This window comes from Hippoglossus stenolepis, chromosome 1, assembly GCF_022539355.2.
Source record: "Hippoglossus stenolepis isolate QCI-W04-F060 chromosome 1, HSTE1.2, whole genome shotgun sequence".
Classification (NCBI taxonomy): Eukaryota; Metazoa; Chordata; class Actinopteri; order Pleuronectiformes; family Pleuronectidae; genus Hippoglossus; species Hippoglossus stenolepis.
Genome location: NC_061483.1, coordinates 20554630 through 20574744, shown reverse-complemented (window position 1 = coordinate 20574744; position 20115 = coordinate 20554630). Strand labels below are relative to the sequence as shown.

Below are 20115 nucleotides of genomic sequence, written 5' to 3'. Positions count from 1 at the left end.
GTTAGCAGTGCGGCACTACGTAAAGGCAAGATGTGTACGAGAGAGCGCGGGGCACACAGCTGTCCTCGGAAGTCTTCTCCTGTTTCTGCTTCCTTGGAGCTGACACTGGTGTGAATATCCAGAAGATGATGTCACGGCCTCAGCAGCGGGCCAGACGTCTCTACAAAGCCAGGCTCAGTTTCCACAGAGACCCCTCAAACATCAAAACAATCTGCTGTCCGTCTGCATGGACGTATGGGGGTGGGGTGGGGGGTTACACTTGGCACTGGGCCACTCTGCTGTTCAACTCTCATGACACAACCACAGAACATGTCCGACCCCGACAAGCCTGACTGAACTGAAATCATGCAACTGTGTACAGATTTGTGAGAAATTTAGAAATCGTCCATAATATAATCTGCAACTTTGGACCTAAAGCATTTTAAATCAGCCTCAGTCCCTCATTGATCTGTGATCAGAACGACAACTAAAACTCTCTTGACCTCTATTCGCCCACTGCAGTGCCCCTCTCCCCCGTCAGCCTGTGTGTCAACACCTCACCACTCACACCATCTTGGATCTGGGTGCTGTAATATCCCAGTTGGATAAGGACGGCGTGTTCCCATGCAGCTGGGGTTTCATGTAGCTATAATATTAGTGGTTTATATCAAGAGCTTATTTTCTGCACGGGCAGTGACATCAAACACTTCATTTCCACTTTCACATTAAATTTGATGAAAAGCAAAAGGTCCAGCCGGCATGTTGTAAAGAGATGAGGCTTTTAAGTTCTCCTTCAACTTCAATAGAAGCATCATTTGTAAGAAATTAATTTTTATCAACTGACATTACAGAATAATATGACCCCACTCAACCACTCGATAAGACAACAGAACCAAACAAAAAGAAATATTGGCCATTATTGACTCACTTAAAGCAGGAGCTGCCTCATTGGCTTAAAGTGAGTCAGTTCAAGTTTACATCACCATTTTCTAAAGATTAACCACAACATCCCGTTCTAATTCTATGCTCCGGTGTAGCCAACGAATGACACAGCTCCGTCTATCAACAAAAGGTCCCTGTGGTGAGGCGACTTTACCAGGTGAGACGTTTCAAACAGCATCACTTTAATGGCTGCGTCTGTTTAATTGCGCAGAAAATTGAAACCACTGCAACTCATTTTGTCGGACTGAAGCCAGGTGTTCTCCTGTCGTCATGTTACGCTTAAATGAAATGGTGAGATTTCTGCAAAAATTACACAATTTGTCAGTCGTGCTAATGACATAAGAGGAGGAACAGAGGGGGACAGGAGGAAGTCGTGAGTGAAAGGTTCACGAGCACACGCTGAAAGGTCACTATTTACTTGACGTCCATGGAGCTGGAAAATAAATGGTGAAACTGAACCTGCTTCATACCTTTTCTTTTTTGGCCACTCACTGTCTCCACCGGCACACACACACACACACACACACAATCTTGTTCTTGTATATTAGTGAGGACATTAACTCACTGGATAATCCATTCCCGGGCCACTTAATTTAACATCACATCTAAATGCCTAACCCTAACATACTCACCTATGGTGTACATACATGTATATAAAGTTATGTCAAATGGTTAACTCAAATAATACCTATTCTTAATGTACTCTTATGATTTATAACATTTTTATTATTGCTGTTTTTCATTATTGTTTATTCTAGATATGTCATATTAACAGCTTTCTTTCTTTAAAGCCAGGGAAGAGGATTTATTGACTTATATATTTATTCATTTTTGGATGGGATTTCAACAAATCAATCATGGTTTTAATGCAGGATTTTGAAAGTGACTTTAACACTCGCGGTCCCCATGTACCCGAACTCTTAAAAGCACTCACTCAGAGGATTATCTTTTAACCCCAAATCGAAACAAAACCTGATTCTAACCCTAAAAGCAAAACTTAACCCTCACACAGATCCTCACGTCATACTCAAAATGTTTCTCACAAAAGTAAAACGCACACACACACACAAACACACGTACACACGGTCATGTTTTCATGACTCCAGCCGACATTGCATTCAATTATATTGACATCCTTTGATTTGCTGGTGACTTACTCTAACCTTGACCTGAACCTGAACCTAAATCTAAATCTAAAACTAAAACCTAACATTAACCGTAACCCTAAACCTTAACCCGAACCTGAACCTGAACCTGAACCTTAACCTAATCTAAAACTTAACCTTAACTGTAACCCTAAACCTTACACTGAACCTTAACCTAAAACAGGTCTTCACCTTAAAATGTAATGATTTATGTTATGGGAACTTAGGTCCCCATCATGAGAATTACTTTGGCTTCACACGATCTTGTACTGCTATCTTAGAGAGGACACTCATTGACATAATGCATTCCCTGGCCTCTTGCCTCAACCTTAACAATCACAACTAGATGCCTCACCCTTGTGCTTATGCTACTCATACACACACACACACACACACACACACACACACACACACACACACACACACACACACACACACACACACACCTATCCTGAACAACAACAGTCCTGCAGACCTGTATGTGTCCATTACCACTCTGGTTCTAATGAATGGTCATAGTCATTCACATTTGCCCTGCAAAAGTAACCTTCCTCCATCCCTGCTGGAGAAAAATGATGTGTGGTCAGACAGATAATGGTATAAACAGAGCCAGAGGTAGTGATCTCAGTGAACATCTACAGTCGCCCCTCTATAGATCTGCCGGACTCAACCACAACAGGGTTTTTAACAGGCTCTATAGATAGATAGCACGAGGCAATGAGCATGCAATGCTAAAATCCTGTCCCCACAGACCCAACCCTCTGAATTCAGATTTGGAGAGGGATTGTTCAAACACTGACGTAGTGATTTATTCTGAGTATAGGGAGCATCAAATGACGTGAATGACAGGAATACATAAAAACTTCATGGAAATGCTACTGTTTGATGTATGTCAAAGAATATTTCATCTTTTGTTACCTCCGCCGAGGAAGTTTAGTTTACGTCTGCGTTTGTTTGTCTGTTAGCAGGATTAAATACTCGATTTACATGAAATCTTCTGGAGGGGTCGGGCGTGACCCAAGGAGTTAGTTTTTTTCTTCACTTTCTTTAATATTGTGAGATGTTTTTCAACCTTCAACATCGTTGTTTATTTCAGAGGATAATTCATTTAAATGTGGTTTCATCAGGGGACTGTTGGGCCTTGGCCGGAGGTATGAGTTCCATTTTAGTTTATTTAGTTTAATCCTATTTTTACGAGCACAGTTGCAGATCTCTTTCAGATTATTACCTCCTAACTATCTAACAACATGAGTGAACATCTTTTCTGTATTTCTGGTTCAGCATTTAGGAAGTCCCCCTCCCACCAGGAGAAGTTTACTCATATGTTTAAAGGGGATACACTGTCAGAGAGAATCACGTGACCGACTGCCCCAGTCTCTGTGGTGTTTCCACACCCTGTCATGCTTTGATCTCTCTCCACACGCCCCATCCAGAATATCTAGACCACGCTGAGGCAACTGTGTTTTCCAGCCCCCTCACAGGGAACTGGCAGCCAGTCACACACATGGCCCTCCAGCCCATACATGTCTATCACTGCAGTGTGTGTGTACGTGTGTTTGCTCAGGGTGTGTGTTGTAAGGGAATCATCGTGGAATGCGATGTGAAATGCCGTACTGCGTGTGTCCATTAAAGGTCCCTCATTGTTCATGAGAAGATCTATAAGTTTGTTTCTCTCATTTTGCAATTAAATTCTTAATCTTGGTGGTCGAGTCGTGGCAGTTTATCCGTTCGCTGGCAGGAAAAGTGGAAAGTGAGGGAGTCACAGACGATGATGAATGGATGGAACAGAAAAATTTAAATAGCTTGACAGACGGCACACAGACATGTGTAATGTGCCAAGTGAATGTGGTAACATGAGGAGTTGATTGCAATTGATTTCTCTGAACGTGTATTAGTGAGAACTAGTGAGTTGATGATGAGTTGGAGGGGTCACATTTTGTTTACCATTCTTAAAGGTAATTTTGTTACGCCTTTTTCCTCAAACGTACAATTATTAAAAATGTCTTGAGGAAAAATATCAACAAACAATCCGTATCACAGAATAACCTATAGATCTTTTTAAAAAACTGTACATTTTGTGTGTGTGTGTCTGTGCGTGTGTGCGTGCGTGTGCTGGCTTGTGTAAAGATAAGAGCCCATAGCTCTTTGGCAGTCAGTGGGATGTGCCTATATAAGGCTGTTCTATTCCTACTGCTTCATCTCTGGGGATCTACTGCAATTGTCACTCGCGGGACAATGCATGCCACAGAAATATGGTTAGGCCTCTCCATTTTATATTATATCATAAAAACACACTTTCAGCATTTAAAAAAAACAAGATAATTGAATAAATGTTTCAACTAATGCAGTTTTTTCTGTGGTCTTGCTTCAGCGTCAACAGGCCCTGGGGGAAAACATTACTCCACAGTTTTATGACCAGAACCTTGTGCAACTGTAAAAATGCGCGGCTCATATTAATGGAAGTAAAAGTGAAGGCATCATCCTCCTGATTGACAGGCTCATATGATTCTTTATTATGGTGTGTACACATGAGCTGAAAAGTTTCAGAGGACCGCTGACCACACAAATAGTCCCCCTTTTTTTCAGAGCACACGCTGTCCATTAGCAGAATAGAAAAACAAAACCCTCACCCTGTCTTTTAAATCCTCTCCTCCTATTCAGGGAGCTACCAAATCTGGGATGACCTTGTATCTGGCATGGGATCCCTGTGGATCGTTCTTCTTCTAAAGGATTTTAATTGTTTCCGCAAAAACTTTTTCGTACATGTTTGTTTTATCTGCTGCTGCTCTTTGATTGTTTTTTACAAAATGGTTCAAAGGGAAGTTTTGGAAAGTGTGATGTGCTCTTGTGCCTATTTGCAGGCCAACTATAAATAGTCCAGCAGCCTACGCATGCTCATGTTAGATTGGAAATCTCTGTGCCTTAAGTCAGAGCTGTGGGGTATCTGTCAAAGGAGGGAAAGACACTTGTGAACGGTGAGTAAACTGTGTACAATAGACAACTGAATGCTGTTTATGTAACTAATGAACAGAGCAGGTCATTGTGTGTTTATGTTCACATGTGTATCTTTCTGTTCCTCTGTCTATTGTCACATTATCATCTTTCATTTTTTTCACTCTTTTGTTCTCTCTTAGCTTGAATTCATCTCCCAGAAAAGCCAGAAAACGTTTTTTCCTGAAGACATATTTTGTTCTTCTTCACGTGTCACAATATCTGGTTAAAAATGGGTTCACGGAGGGCACCGACTCGCTCCAATTCTGGGAATGGAAGATCCACCAACGGGGAAACAATCGATGGCAGTAGTAGGTCCAGCGGCTGCAGCTACCTTTCCAACGTGAGGCCAGAAACCAGGTACAGATTCTTCACTGACGCCGTGTGCACCGTAACACGTCAACACTTCATGGTTTTCCTAACCTGGGATGAAAGTGTGCGGCATGTTATTTCTTTGTTTGTTGCCATGGCCACCGGAGTTTAAATAAACTGCTGATTAAGAACAGCATCTCAGTTATGCACCATGGGGCCCATTTCACATCATGCAATCCACTGACAACAGCTCATGCATGGAAAGATTTGTTCATGAAACACGAGCGCTGACCTTCAGGTCTCTGTCTTTCATGATGTGTTTATCAATAAATATTGATGGATTCTATAGTTTATATTTCAGGGCAACATACCTGAACATAACCAGTGAGTTCCCCATGTAGTTTTACCTCCAACAAGGAGGTTTTCATTGCTATAGGTTGGGTCTGTCTGAATGTCAGTCATATTACCCAAAAACCAAACCAAAAGAACCAACGTTCATGAAATTTGGTGGAAGGGTGGGGCATTACCCAAAGAAGAACCCATTCGATTTTGGAGCAGATCCGGATTAACTCTAGGTGGATCCAGGATTTTTTTTCTCTTTCTTTAACATGGCATTATAGGGCTTTAGCCTTAGCAAAGGAAGTATGTGTTGTCCAGCACCCCTCTGGTTATCACTGCCAAGAAGGTTCAGTTGTCTTTAGCAGAATTACATTGCCATTACATCTTGTGGAGGGGTGGGGCGTGTCCCAAGCAAGAATCCATAAAATGTTGGTGTGGGATTGATATTTATGAGTGTCTGCAATTTGGTGCAGATCCCATAAAAAAATCCAGATCTAGTGAATTTAAATCCTACTGAGTGCCATTGTAGTTGTATGATAGACTTTCACTGCAAAATCCTGTCACAGGATCATCTTGTTGCAATTGAAATCAGGAAGTAGCAGTTTATCATCAGCAAACCTACTTTCCAACCAAAAACAAGACAAATTTCCTGCAAAACCTTTGTTTCAAAGTTATATTCAAGCTGATTACTGATATTATTTTGTTGCATGTCTGTAGATCAGCTTTGAAATCCATGAACACAAACATTAGAATGAAGTGCACACATTAAACCATACATATTATTCCTATAATTAACAATTGTGAATGTCTTTATCGTTACTGTCTTGTTTTGTTTGCTTAATGGTGAGCAACATGCAGTGAAGTGTAACCCTATCCTTAAACCGTGCACTGACCCAGCACTGAAATGGATGTCAACACCAGACATGGATCAACTGCATGTAACACAAGCACCATAATAATGATTCTGTGGGATATGCATGCAAGCCCCGATCACTTTATATTATACTGTGATGTCCGTGTGAGGTTCCTTGGGCATTTCCACATGCTATAATGGTTCAATATTCTTTAATCACACTATTTATAGTGATTTGCTTAATTTCTGGAATTAATTTCAACTCAACTGATGACACCTCCAACTAATCACTCTGGACTGCACATTTTATTTTTGCTTATGTGGTCTGAGGAAAAACAACAAATACACACGATGTGGTTAACGGCATCAATTCACATGTGATGTTTTCCCCCCAAATGTGACTTTTAATGATCAAATCAGAACGTTTAGAAAAATTAAATTAAAGAATGATCTTGATTTTAATCTCCAAAGAAAACTATATAATTATAATGAGCTTGTCGACAGCTCCACACGGTCTGTACTTGCAATGCTGCTGACCTTCACAACACAATAGTGACGGATGCCCTCTGCCTTGTCTTACAGGAGCACATTCTCCAGCGTGATGGCACAACTGACCGAGGAGACGCAGCCCTCCTTTGAAACGACCCTCAAGTCAAAAGCTGTGTCAGAGAAATGCAACGTGAAGTTCTCATGTGTGGTTACAGGTAAACACATGATTCAAACATCGTACAGTTTAAGGCCTTGAGTGACATAATGGAAATATATTGCAACTGCACACAATAACCCATTGTGCTCAATAAAACAAATTAATTCTGAAAAGCATGTGCATAAGACGGCAACAACTAAAAGGAAGTAGAAACACCAAATTGTGAAAAAACAACCTACAAATGGTTTTACACTTACTGAGCATTTGAAAATCATTAAGATTTCCAACAAGGCTATAACAAGGCTAAGAAGACTATAAGACAAATAAGCTATGTCATTACTCAATAATACATTGCTCTTAGCCAATATAAACCAAACTGCTACTTATGTTTATTTGATAAAAAAAAATGTTTAATCACTGCCCTGATATCCTGAAATGTTTTTTAATTTTTTTTTCAGGATACCCAACGCCTCAGCTTACTTGGTATAAGGATGATGTGCAGTTAGACAGATACTGTGGCCTGCCTAAATATGAAATATTCCGCAATGGACAGAACCATTCCCTGCATATTTACAAGTAAGTATGTTCCAAACCACTAATATGCACGACTGCACTTATTCTATCAAGATATTACCAAGATCAACATTGTATAATTCTGTTCATACTTTACATTAAGAAGAAACACTACACAGCAAAGGACAATCTGACAAAAAACATTGTATTAAAGCATTGTTTGTATTAATCTTATCTTTCTGTATAGTCAAACAAATATTGAGACAGCCTAAACCTAGTAAACGTTTTCTTGATCTATTTTAATTTATGAATTTCATTTTTAACTTAAATGGTCTTCTTTTGCAGTTGCACCGTGGAGGATGCAGCTATATACCAGGCCTCGGCCATCAACAGTAAAGGTATCGTGTCCTGCTCTGGGGTTCTGGAGGTGGGTGAAATGAACGAGTTTAAGATCCACCAGCGCTACTTTGCAAAGCTCAAACAAAAGGCTGAGAACCGGCGCAGGGAAGCAGAAGGTAAAGAAAACCAGGAGCCGCTACGAACCATCAGTCCCGACCGGACGCAGAGGAAACGCCGATCCACAATGGAGGCCTTCCTCAGCACGCCGAGCTCCACGGAGGATGAGGGCACTGAGGAGAACCAGCAGGCTGTGGCTGCAGTGACCGAGGCCAGATTACAGGAGGCCACTGTGGAGGAGGTTGAGGAAAAGCCAGTCACTAACGGACAAGTCGTAACTGAAAATGGAAGCAAGGGCGGAACGTACATACATGATGCTGGGCATAAGACTTTTAATGCGCACCAACCCAAAACTCCCTTTGTCAAGAAGAAGATAAAAATTTCTAACTGCACAAAAGTTGCAAAAGCAGATACACTGGGAGAGAGGGCGTCTGAGGAAAGGAGGGCAAAGGACGAGACCTCAGCCTCTGCAGCTCCAACCTGCAGAGATTCAGTACCGTGTAAAGGGAATCAAGAGGAGGTTATGGAAGTAGAGACGATTTCTAGTCCAACAATTGTGGATCCAAAGTACAGAAACATGACAGAACCACGTCAGAAATCAGCAGCAGAGAAAGCAATCCTAGTTAAAAGGCCTTCAAAGGGTGATAGCGTATGTCATGTGCCTTCACAGATAGAGCAGCTCCCTGTTTCACTATCTCCTGCTGCTCTTACGTCTGAAGGTCAGACCGTGTCAGGAACTGAGGATAATCATGTGGCAAAGCATGCGAATGAGGCTGGACTCAGAAGACAAGAGGAGAATGTGGAAACGCAGAAACAAAGTCCCAACCTCAACCTCAACATGACCTCAACACGACAGTCAAGAGTTGCATCAACACCCCTACGCACAACTAAGAAGGACGCTATTAAAAGAGATGTTACAGCCATGGATATTGATAAGAGGTCAGATACTTCCACGAGTGTAACTTTGGGACGCAGAGACCTCACGTCAGGTGACACACCGTGTGAAATCAGGGCTGCTTCACCAGAGCGTCCATGTGAACAGGCTGGAGATAAGCCGTCTGAGAAGGAAACACGCCCCTGCCAAAAAAGTGCGCCCGCGTCGCGACACGTCCCGCAGAGTGAGGTGAGGGCATTCGCATGAGCTCATGAGTGCTTTGTACTGCCAACACAGGCTTCATCACTAACACAAGCGTCCCGGAGGCTATTTATAGCTGCTTAATGCTGTGTGACAAGAATTAAATGACGCAAGCGTTGACAGCTGCTTAAGGTAAAGCCGGGTGACAAATTAAAGGAAAACCCCAAAAAATGAGCGGTGAAAGAGGTTGAGAGGGCAGATCTCAAACCAGTCTAATGGCGATGGGAGAATTTAGACCAGTATGTAATAGCAGAATCATCAGCCAACATTGAGCAATGTTTTGTAAAGAAAGAACAACCAAGTATCTTTCTGCAGAGTCTGTCAGAACATTGAGGGGATGAAGTTTGATAGAAAATTCTGGTGAACAACTTCAACGTAGGATAAGTTGTGAAACGAGTATCTTTCTAACTGTAAATGTAAAACACTGCCTCATCCAATACATCAATACAAAAATCTACTGTTTTCAAGGCTTTAAGGTTTAAATGTGAGATCAGAGTTAATTAACTTGAAATTTTTATTTTGTTCTACTTTCTAAAGAGACGTTAGACGTTGACATGCTACATCATTTAAAGAATAACATTGATCTGTCTAGTAGAGTCCAGGGACTTGTAGACTTGTAATACCAAAGGGCACTGAAGCATACAGTGGCCCAACACCTCACTCAGACACTTCATGTCGCTATTTCCTTTATTTAGTCACCTGACTGTACATTGATGCAGCACATTTGACATTTTCAGTTCAGACGTGTGAGAGACGACCAGAGCAGCATTTCTTAAGATAGAAATTTTGACAGGGCAGAAGGGGGTATGCTTAGTTCAGAACAAAGTCAGGAAACTTGGGGGAAACCGCTAGCTTGTTCTTTTAAAATACCATTTTGGTTGGTTTTACACTTAACAACTACAAACAATTTAACAACTAAACAAGATATAATGTGTTGATCCTTGAGCTTCAGAGGTTTAGTCAGGCAGATTTAGTTACCACTGAATGAAACCATACAGGGTGTTTCCCCCTGTTTCCACCCTCTGTGCTATTTTAAACTCAATGGCTGCAGGCTGTAGCCATTAAATATATATTTAATCACCAGATAATATAAGTGTATTTATCTTCTAATCTAACTCTAGAAAGTATTTCTCAAAATAATTTTTGAAATATTGCTCAGAAGTAAAATGGATGGTGTCGTGTGAACAATACAACTTTATTAATCCTGAAACAAGGTTTAGGGCAACTAAAAAACATTTAAAGAGCTGTTCAGTTTTGTTGAGCCAAAAGTCCAATCTCTTAAAATATACATACAACATTTCCTACAATTAATAAATACCACAAATGAGTGTAAGTAATAGGAAAAAAATAAAAACCTTTGCTTCAATAGAAGATTTGTATGCTACATGGTTCTCTCCTCAATCCCCTGTAAACATTTTGCTGGTCTGGGTTGGGAATCTTTATTGTGCGCTGCTTATGCAATGGTCCAGGCCTCAGCGGCAGGGCTGAACGCTGACGGCACTGAGACCTGAGACAAAACACAGCAGGGCTGACGTGCCTCTTGAAATGACTCGCATACCTTTCTGGCTACACTACAATGTAAAATAGCGGCCTGGTTTCTGAATAGGCCTCACCATGAAGGGAAACAATCAGAAATACAGTTTTGTATGTGAACTTAAAAGCTGAATATTTTCACAGTGAGTTCTGTGGCTGCTTTTTGAGGCACAGTTAAATGTTAAATGGAATCTATATTTGGAGCCAATGTAAAATGAATGTACAGTGCCCTCAGAGCAGGATGACCCACATGATGCAGTTACTAACTATATCTTTTCTTTTTGCCATTCCTTTCTCTGTTTGTTTCATGGATAAGCTGTTGCTGTTTTTAAAACTACATGTGTTTATCCTTGTCCTGCATAGCTGGGGATAAGGGACTTACAACATGGTAACATCTGCTTGTGCTCTGTCCCAAGGTTACTCAGGCCCGTATAAAGAAGAACAGGAATGATGCACCTGTCAGCCTCGGGCCTCCACCCGGCCAGGGTACGCTGGAGGCTCAACAGCCACGTAAGACTCCTTCAAAACGACAGACGACGAGGAATGACGTGCAGACCACGTCTGTGCAGCATGGTCTTCAAGCACCTATTGGCAAGATGACACAGGACATATTGGATCATTCCAGAGGATCAAATGAAAGCCATAGAGTCCTTTTAACAGACTTACAGAAGCCAACCTTTGAAAGTCTGGATGGTGGTGCGAACACCCGTGAGTGTAATGTTTCATCCCTGGCCCTCCAGAGCCAAGCAGATACGGCTGTAAAAACAGTTGAAGGCACAGAAATACTAGTTAATGAGAAGGTAGAGGGTAATGAGGTATGTAAGGTATTAATGCAGACTGAGAGTGTGGCCCCAACTGAGAAGATAGTTGAGATGGAGACTGAAGCTGCTGCTCCACACGAAAAGAGTAGAGATGCTGTGGATAGAGACGTGGATGTTGAAATTGTGGAAGCTTCTTCCAAAGAGAGGAATGAATCAAAAGTGGTGCAAGAAAATTGTCCAGAATTACAGACTCTGAAGCCAAATGTAACTGAGAATGTCATGCCACAGTTACCAAATAACCCAGAAAACACACAGGAGCAAAGTTTAGTCTTCAATGAAATTCCTAAACCTGTGTCAAAAGTCATATCGATCGCTGAACTTCTTAGATCTCAATTAAAGGCACTTGATCCCACTCTAACATATTCAGTGCCAGTTCAAGAACCAACACCAGCTGCTCCAATGACATGTGAGGGATTGAGACATGATGACAGACAGTGTACAGTGGAAGTGAAGAAGTCAACGCCTGACAGCAAATCTGAGGCTATTACTGACGATACTCCCCCAACAAACATAAAGGCAATACTTATGGAGGTGTATCTTCAACTCCATGAAACTATAGAGGAACAAATTCATACTCCTAGTAAAACTTCACCACCTCTTCAGGCGCCACAGAAAGGAAACGAAGGTGTCGTGAACACTGGGCAGGAAACTGGAGCATCACGTCTGGTTCCTTCGATAGATTGTCCTGTTGTTTCACTCACAAGTCAAGACAAACTTCCTCCCGCAACTGCTAAGGCTGAACAAGCCAACAGACCGACATCAGTTTCAAACCTCTCTGGAACTGTCAGCCGAGGATCTGGGACTACAAGGTCCAGCAGTCAGGAGTCAAATATTATGATTGTGAAGCATGTCCAAAACGAACCTGCTCAAGGCAAAGAAGTGGAATCGGTTAAAAGGTTAACTCCAGAAATTAAACTCAATGGCGAACCTGAAAGGGAGATTACTGAAATGAATTCCACAGTACTTTTAGATCCATGCGACATGAAAGAACAGAACACAAACACGAGTTCTTTGCAGAGTGTGCAATTGATTTCCGCTCAAAGTTTATCAAGCACAGAAACACAAGAGAATATCCTACAACTTCTTCAGCCGGACAGCTCTATGGTTGAGGAGCTCTCAAGGAGCGAGTCCTTAATCAGTCCAACTCTTGAGGCCAGCCCTTTGCTAAAGAGAAGAGACTGTGCTTCACCAATTCCCTCTGCTACTCCACAAGAGCTGGCCTCTGGGGCCCGCCGCAAAATCCTTGTACCCAAGTCCAAATCCGAGGAGGCCGCAGAGGCTGCATCTCCTGTCGATAACCAAGCTGAGAAAAAGGAGGTTTCTACACAGAACAACAAGCTTTCCACGAGTCCTGTGACCCCCTCTGTGTCTCCAAGCCTGTCTCGACGGTCAGCTCTTCTTCAGCTGGCTGGTGAGCGGACGTCTCCTGTAGAAAGACGTTCTCCACTCTTGAACAGGAGAAAGACAATGCTAGAGACTGAAGCCTCAAACCAGCAGCCCACTGAGAAGACCAACAACCTGAAAACTGAGGAACAGGCGAAACCTACAGAGAAGGACAAACACGACCCATTCAAAGGTAAAGCTATTGTTATGAATATCATTTTTCACTTATGTTTTTGAAATATTTATGTGTGTATTTACATGATAATGTTTAGAACCCTGCAGTGATTGTATTTAATTAGATACTGTGGCAAACAGCAATGCTATAGTCCCCTGATAGACATGATCCACAAGGTCCTTAGAATATAACCAAACCCAAAGAAAACCAGATATGAAAGAAGTTTTTTTCTTTTCTTTTTTTAGGGGTTTGTTATTTTCAGATTTATACATTTTCATAAAAAAAGAACAGTACAGACTGATCTATATTGTTTTTTGAGGGTATATCTGTAGTGTTTAGATGTATGAAGGATTAAGCACCAGATAATTACGGATTTTAATATTGGGAAAGCACCAGCTCCAACATGACGCACCGTGTAATACCATCCAACTCTTTGCTCCTTTTCCTACGGTTCATTAGCTCACAGCACCACCTAGCAGAATTCTATAACAATTGAACACAACAATGTCCCGTGAGAAGCACTTTAGTTTTTCTGAATATCAGATAACAATATAGTGTGTGATAGTCTTGCAATATATGAAGAGGTTAGATTTGAATTTGATAGCTAAGTTTTTCATTTAAAATTTTAAAAGATTTGTTATTTTTCTGATTTCCTGTAGTAACAGCATAAAATGTATATAGCAGAATAAGCTTGAGTAATGAGATGAGCCAGCATTAGCATATTTGTATAGGGCATTATCTATATATTTAATATCATTAGAAGGAAACTGAAACATCAGTGTGTGTGTGTGTGTGTCTTGTCTGTCTCTGCCTCCAGCTCCTCAAGTTATCCGCAAGATCAGGGCCGAAACCTTCTCCGACGCCTCAGGACACTTGAAACTGTGGTGCCAGTTCTTCAATGTTCTCAGTGACTCTACAATCAAATGGTACAAAAATGAAGAGGTGATCACGCAGATTAAAAGAAGGTGAGTTCTCGTATTAAAATTCTTGGAAATGTATTACTCCTCATAAAATATTGTGTTTTGCTATGTTTTTTTTATAGGGTTTAAATTGGAACAAATACTTTCGAAATTACTGGAAATCTGTTTCTTGTATATTCAGTTTTACTGTATTTCCGGTTAAATTAAGACTTCTTTATTTTTAAAGACAGTTCTCTTACAGATTCTGTATCATTTGTGACGTGTTTCTCTTTCAGTGCAGGGGATGAGACTCAGGTGAATCTTGCCATTGTTCAGGCATCATGCAGAGACTTCGGTGTTTACGGATGCTCAATCACAAATGAATATGGGACGGACTCAACAGACACACTGCTTAGTGCAGAAAGTACATAATCTTCTTTACATTTGGCATTAAAGTATACATTTTCTTTTCATTACTTGTTAATAGCGCCTCACATTGTGTTTTTTTGCTCCCTCAGTTATAGCCGGAATGTCCCTACGTGAGGATCTTGGTGGTAAGATACGAGTTTATATGTCTTAATCACATATTTTTGTCCCAGCCTGACATGCCCGTCTTGCTGCCTGGCCTTGTAACATCAGTTTGCATTACTATCATTATTGCTGTGCAGTTGGAGAAGAAATCGAAATGACGCCCCTGATATTCACCAAGGGTCTGGCTGATTGTGGTGTCTGGGCCAACAAATTATTTGGCCGTATAACGATGCAGGAGTCACAAATCGGCTATGGCTGCTCTCACAAAGTCTGGAGGGCAAAAGTCATCTATGGTCTGGAGCCTGTGTATGAGTCTGGTGACACATGCATCATCAAAGTACATAACCCTATCGCATATGGAGGCAAAGAAGAAAGCAACCTTTTAGAAAGAAACCTGGACATCATCAAGCAGGTATGTAGGGAAGGTTGGATTTCATATACTATCCATGTCATCCTAGATTTACCGAAAAATGTGTAAAACAGTAAGCTAACAATTCCGGCATCAAAATGAATCAGTCAGGTGTCGGTCCTGCCGCCCACATATGGATTACTGTGGCACAAATTGAATTCAATTTAGATTTAACACATTTACTTGTGTAGGTTGAGCTCATCTTTACTGGCTATCCTCCAATGTTCTGCCCACAGCATTGTAAAATCCAGAACCTGGCTCGTGAATACTGCAAAATCTTCTCAGCTGAAGCAAGAGTGCTTGATAATTTTGGCTCCTCTCTTGAGTGAGTACCATCAGTTTAAAGTTATAACATCCTGGGTGTTATTTACGGCGCATGACACACATCACGGTGATCTTTGTTACTCAGGGTGATTCCAGTCTATCTGATGTACCGACCAGCAAACACTGTCCCCTACGCCACAGTGGAGGCTGATCTGACCGGAGACTACCAGAAACACTCTGTCCTGGATCACACGGGCAGATTAGACGTGAAGACTGGTTCGGAGGTGGCGCAGAAGTGCTGTGCCCTGCAGCACTGGATCTTTCAGTGGACCAATGGCAACCTGCTCCTCACTCGGCTGGAAGGTAAGGGACACCTGACCCCAGCAAAGCAATTCCAAGTTTGTGGATAAAGTCGTTAAGACTACATGATAACCAGGGACAGAGGATGCTGTGAAACAATCACTACCTAATTCACTTTATTTGTGTTCAAATCAGTATATATCCTTTATTTAACAAGGTAAAAGTGTCATTGAGATTCAAATCAGTACAAACTACTAACAAATACAGCTGTCATACACTACATACACAAGTACAATCTTCCAAGCAGAATTTCAATACATACTTTTAAAAAGCATCCACAGTATGAGCTATTTTCTTGATTCTATAAAATATACCTAAATTCTTCCACAGTAATCAGATCTCACAATTCCACATCATTCTGTAGATTATTCGAGGAAGAGTGGGCAACATATTTAAAATATTGTCAGAGTGCAGGCCATGTTGATTTAGGCTTTTACACATGCATGTACACAGGTGAGGAGCAAACAATACAAGGGGAGAGTTGTGTATAAAAGCCACCCAATGCAAAAGTCAGTGGACCTACAGAGATGGCAAGTTAGCAGGATCATACAAAGTACTGTGGTGTATAAAACACAAAGCACAATGGGACAAAGTGTCCAACTTCTTTCACCATAATCCAGTAAAGGTAAAGAAAAGTTTCCATGACCAAGTGTTACCTTTCCTGGAGGGAGACACAGGATTTATTCCTAAAAAGAAACTTAAATAAAGTTTCATCTTGGAAACAAGGATTGAACAAGTTCTGATCAATAATAATAATAATACCCAAATACTTGTTGTGACCATTTCCCTTTCAATCCCTTGATCAATTGAGATATTTGAAGAATTTGATGTCAATATTTTAGGCCAAAAGCATGAACTTGTCTGCATTCAACATCAACTTAAATTTAGTTAAATGGTACCAAGCAACATCAAAGGCAGACTGCAGGAATTCAAGGGTTTGTATTGTAGAGGGAGTGAGCATGTGAAGCTCTAAAGCGTTTTCTTATAATAAGTAATAAGGTAAATACTGCCTGCAATAAGGAAAAGTGTGAAAGCAACAATTCTGAGCTAAGCTACTTCATATTTTATCTTCCCAACCCTCATCCAGAGGTTAAAGAGAATATTTTACCTGTTTATGCTGATCAGATTTTAAGTGTTCTGTGTGTTGTGAAAACACGACATGCTTAAATATTGGTTTTCATATTTGTAATGGTTTGTTAGACTTAATGGGGAGTAAATTCACACTGCATGCCTGTCACGTCTGAATATATCACATGGATAAGAGAAAAATAAAGTGATTGCATGGTTTTATTTTTGCAGGTGTTGACACCAAGATCACCAATGTTGGGATTTCAGTCAAATCCACGGGGTCAGTATATTTCCATTGTGTTGTTTATGTAAATGATGCTTTAAAAACCTGCATTTTAAAGGTAATTTGATTTTTTCCCTTCTGATCATACGACTGTTTTATTTGGTTTTGCTGTGTGGTTCTGCAGGCATCAAGGTTTATCTGTTGAAGGGAATCCCAAAGTTTTTGAGCAGTTTGTCTCCCAGCACCAGTGCAACTACTTCTGTGGTCTGCTTAGCCTGAGGTCACTGAAGGTCATGGACTCTTTACTGACACCAACAAAGCCCAAAGGCTCCAGGAGCCCATTGCTTCAACGCAAGATGGCTGCTGGTTCCTCCAGCCCCCAGACGGGCCGGAAAGCTGCTGGTAGCCCCAGACTGCCAAGAAAGACCGAGCAGGACGGCACAAAGACCCCAACTACACAAAAAGCTGCAGATGCTCCCACCATAGTTAAGACAGACACAGAATGAAGATCTCCACAAAAACCCTGGAGGAGCTGGAGCGACGATAGATGAAACCCCTCAGAGACCATGGAAGGGGATGAATAAATAATAAGACTTGATTTAATTCTAACAGCCGCCATTCCTCGTCATGATCACTTGTTGTGGACTGATGCCTTCACATGTTGTGGTTAATCTCCACAGGAATGTATGTTGACATGCTGTGACTGAAGCTGTTGTGTAATCAGAAGTATTGGCTTGTCCTGGGTTTGTATTCTATAAACCCATGAACCCTTGGTTACAGGTGCCAGTCAGAGGTTAGTGTTTTTGTACAATGTGATGACATAAAACATTTTGGACTGAAGTGGCCTAATGTGCTGTCTAGCCCATGTGTATTTATCGATGTAAGAGCACAATTTTTTCTTTTATAGTCACCTTTATAAATGCAATGGAAAAAAACAACAAGATATGTCTGGTTGGAGAGCACATTCTGAAGGCTGGAAGAAAATAAAATATTTTTTTCCATGTATCAGTCAAAATGTAGCCTCAAAATCACACTGTTGTACAGTGGCTGGTGCTGCAGAGCTTTTATATTGTACGCTGCCATGTTGACCTGCTGTTACATTGCACCACATTTTCAGAAACTGCACCTTTGAATGCAACTGGCTGTAAAATAAAATACATATTAAGATATATTACGCCTTGTACATTTGGAGGAGCTGTGAAAGTGCATGACATGTGCTTAAAATTCCAAATGTCATTCTTAATAGAAATGATCATATTATGGGGAGTAACGGACGCCATCTCACATTCACTCATTATCATATATATCGTCAAAAAAGATAAGAAACCCGGTGTCATCTCACTGACTCCGATTATCTGAAAGGACTCTATCTCATTTATTACTAGTATCATTGCCATGCGACCTTTATTGATGAGCTTCTATTTTGGGCAGATTATTTCAGAGAACAGCACTTTAACTTTATCTTCTCCAGTGACATCAGGATTTTGCAAAAGATGGAGAGTTCATCTAAGTTGTAGAATAACACTCTGTCTCTTCCCTAGCATGGAAGTGGATCATACATAATACAAAGGTCATTAAGCATCAAAATTAAAGCCTAAAGCTTAAATAAGACTGAGAGTCCACAGTCGTGTTTGCAGCTCTGGGAGACAGATACAGCAATGAAGATGCTCCAAACCTAAAACATAAATATGTTCATGTTTAGCGGCTAATATAGGTTTAAATAAAGTCTTGTGGTTTAGTCTCATTTTCCAGGTCATTACCTTTGCAGGTATTTAGTCATAAACCAAAGTATTGACAAATAAAAATCTGATCTGATGACAAAGGACTGAAAGGCAAGTGATTCCTGAACTTAACACTTTTCAACAATCTTGAGGGTGACATGATTGTGTGCAGCAGATTTATTAAGCATGCCATCGCATGCCTATTAAGCACTACCACTCAGGGGCAAACCGTATTCCTCCGCAGATACTGGAGAAGAAAGTGTTGCTTGGAAAACCAATGTGTGTTTGCAGGGTTAAAGGCTTTAACTTCATCATGATAATCATTTGTGATACCCAGTCATTAGTGAGTCATCGTTTATGTAAGCGGTGGCCTCACGCACACGTGTGAACAGTACCAGGAAGCTGAAGGCACGCGTCACAAAATAAGTTCGCTCTGCATCACTTCTGATGATGTCCTTCAGCATTAGATCAGATGGTGTCAACAGTTGGGTAGAGATCACAGGATTTTTTCGTGTGAGGTAGCTGTATGATCCTGTTATACATATTTCATACGTACATATTTGTGACAAGCTAGTAATTAAATTTAATCGTGATATGTCAACTGTGTTGGCAATAGGACAAAAATAGGTTTGCCAGAAAAACCCTTAAAATGTAACTATTTGTAACAATCTCTCTGATCTCTTATGCTTTTTTGTAATGCTTTTGAGCAAAGGAAATCTCAAAAAAGGGATTAACCTTCTACATCTCAATTTACACCACATGTCCACTGATACTAGACCTGGTCCCCTCCATGCACCGCTCGGTTCAGGGGACATGGACGTATGTTTGGAGAAGCCACACGGGAACTATCCTGGATGATGTCTCTCCGAGGTAACAGACGGGATCGAGCGGGACTGAGGCGTGAGAACAACACGTAGAGGAGTGGGCCTCTCATGACACAAGACGCTCCTGCCACCTACTGTTAGTTCAATCACCATGCCACATTGCCACTGATCAAACGCAAGGTAAAGGACAATCCTGCTCACATGCACTGTCAAGTCATTTACATTTTTTTTATTTGACCAGAATGTCTGGTTGACCTGTGACAGTGGCGAAGATGTTCAAAGCATTTCTTAGTGTCTGAATCATATCTGTTAACACAAGATACAACTGTTATTACAATTGATTTGTGCGACACTGAATTTTCAGATTTCCAACTGGCAATGACAAGCAAGCATAATTGAATACAAAGAGAAAATAAAGAATAGTACAATAAACCTCATTTTTAAGTCAGATTCGAAGGTACATGTCAGTATAAAATAAATAAATACAGAATACAGCACAGAAATACAATCATCACATATCACAAGTACAAAGGGATAAAAACACATAGAGAATTTTATTCCTGTGCCTCCATTGACAAAATAGTGTTGTTTTG

General features: G+C 40.9%; 1 protein-coding gene across 1 annotated transcript; it reads left to right on the top strand.

Moving 5' to 3' along the window:
- The first annotated feature begins 4704 nt into the window (after positions 1-4704).
- Positions 4705-18146, top strand: LOC118105368 (alpha-protein kinase 3). Its single transcript, XM_035153064.2, has 14 exons — positions 4705-5041; positions 5201-5417; positions 7144-7265; positions 7666-7783; positions 8066-9299; positions 11261-13241; positions 14041-14188; positions 14419-14546; positions 14641-14676; positions 14791-15065; positions 15299-15387; positions 15472-15689; positions 16986-17034; positions 17162-18146. The coding sequence occupies exons 2-14, from the start codon at positions 5290-5292 to the stop codon at positions 17481-17483; spliced, it is 4848 nt and encodes a 1615-aa protein (XP_035008955.2). The 5' UTR covers positions 4705-5041; positions 5201-5289; the 3' UTR covers positions 17484-18146.
- The last annotated feature ends 1969 nt before the right edge of the window (positions 18147-20115 follow it).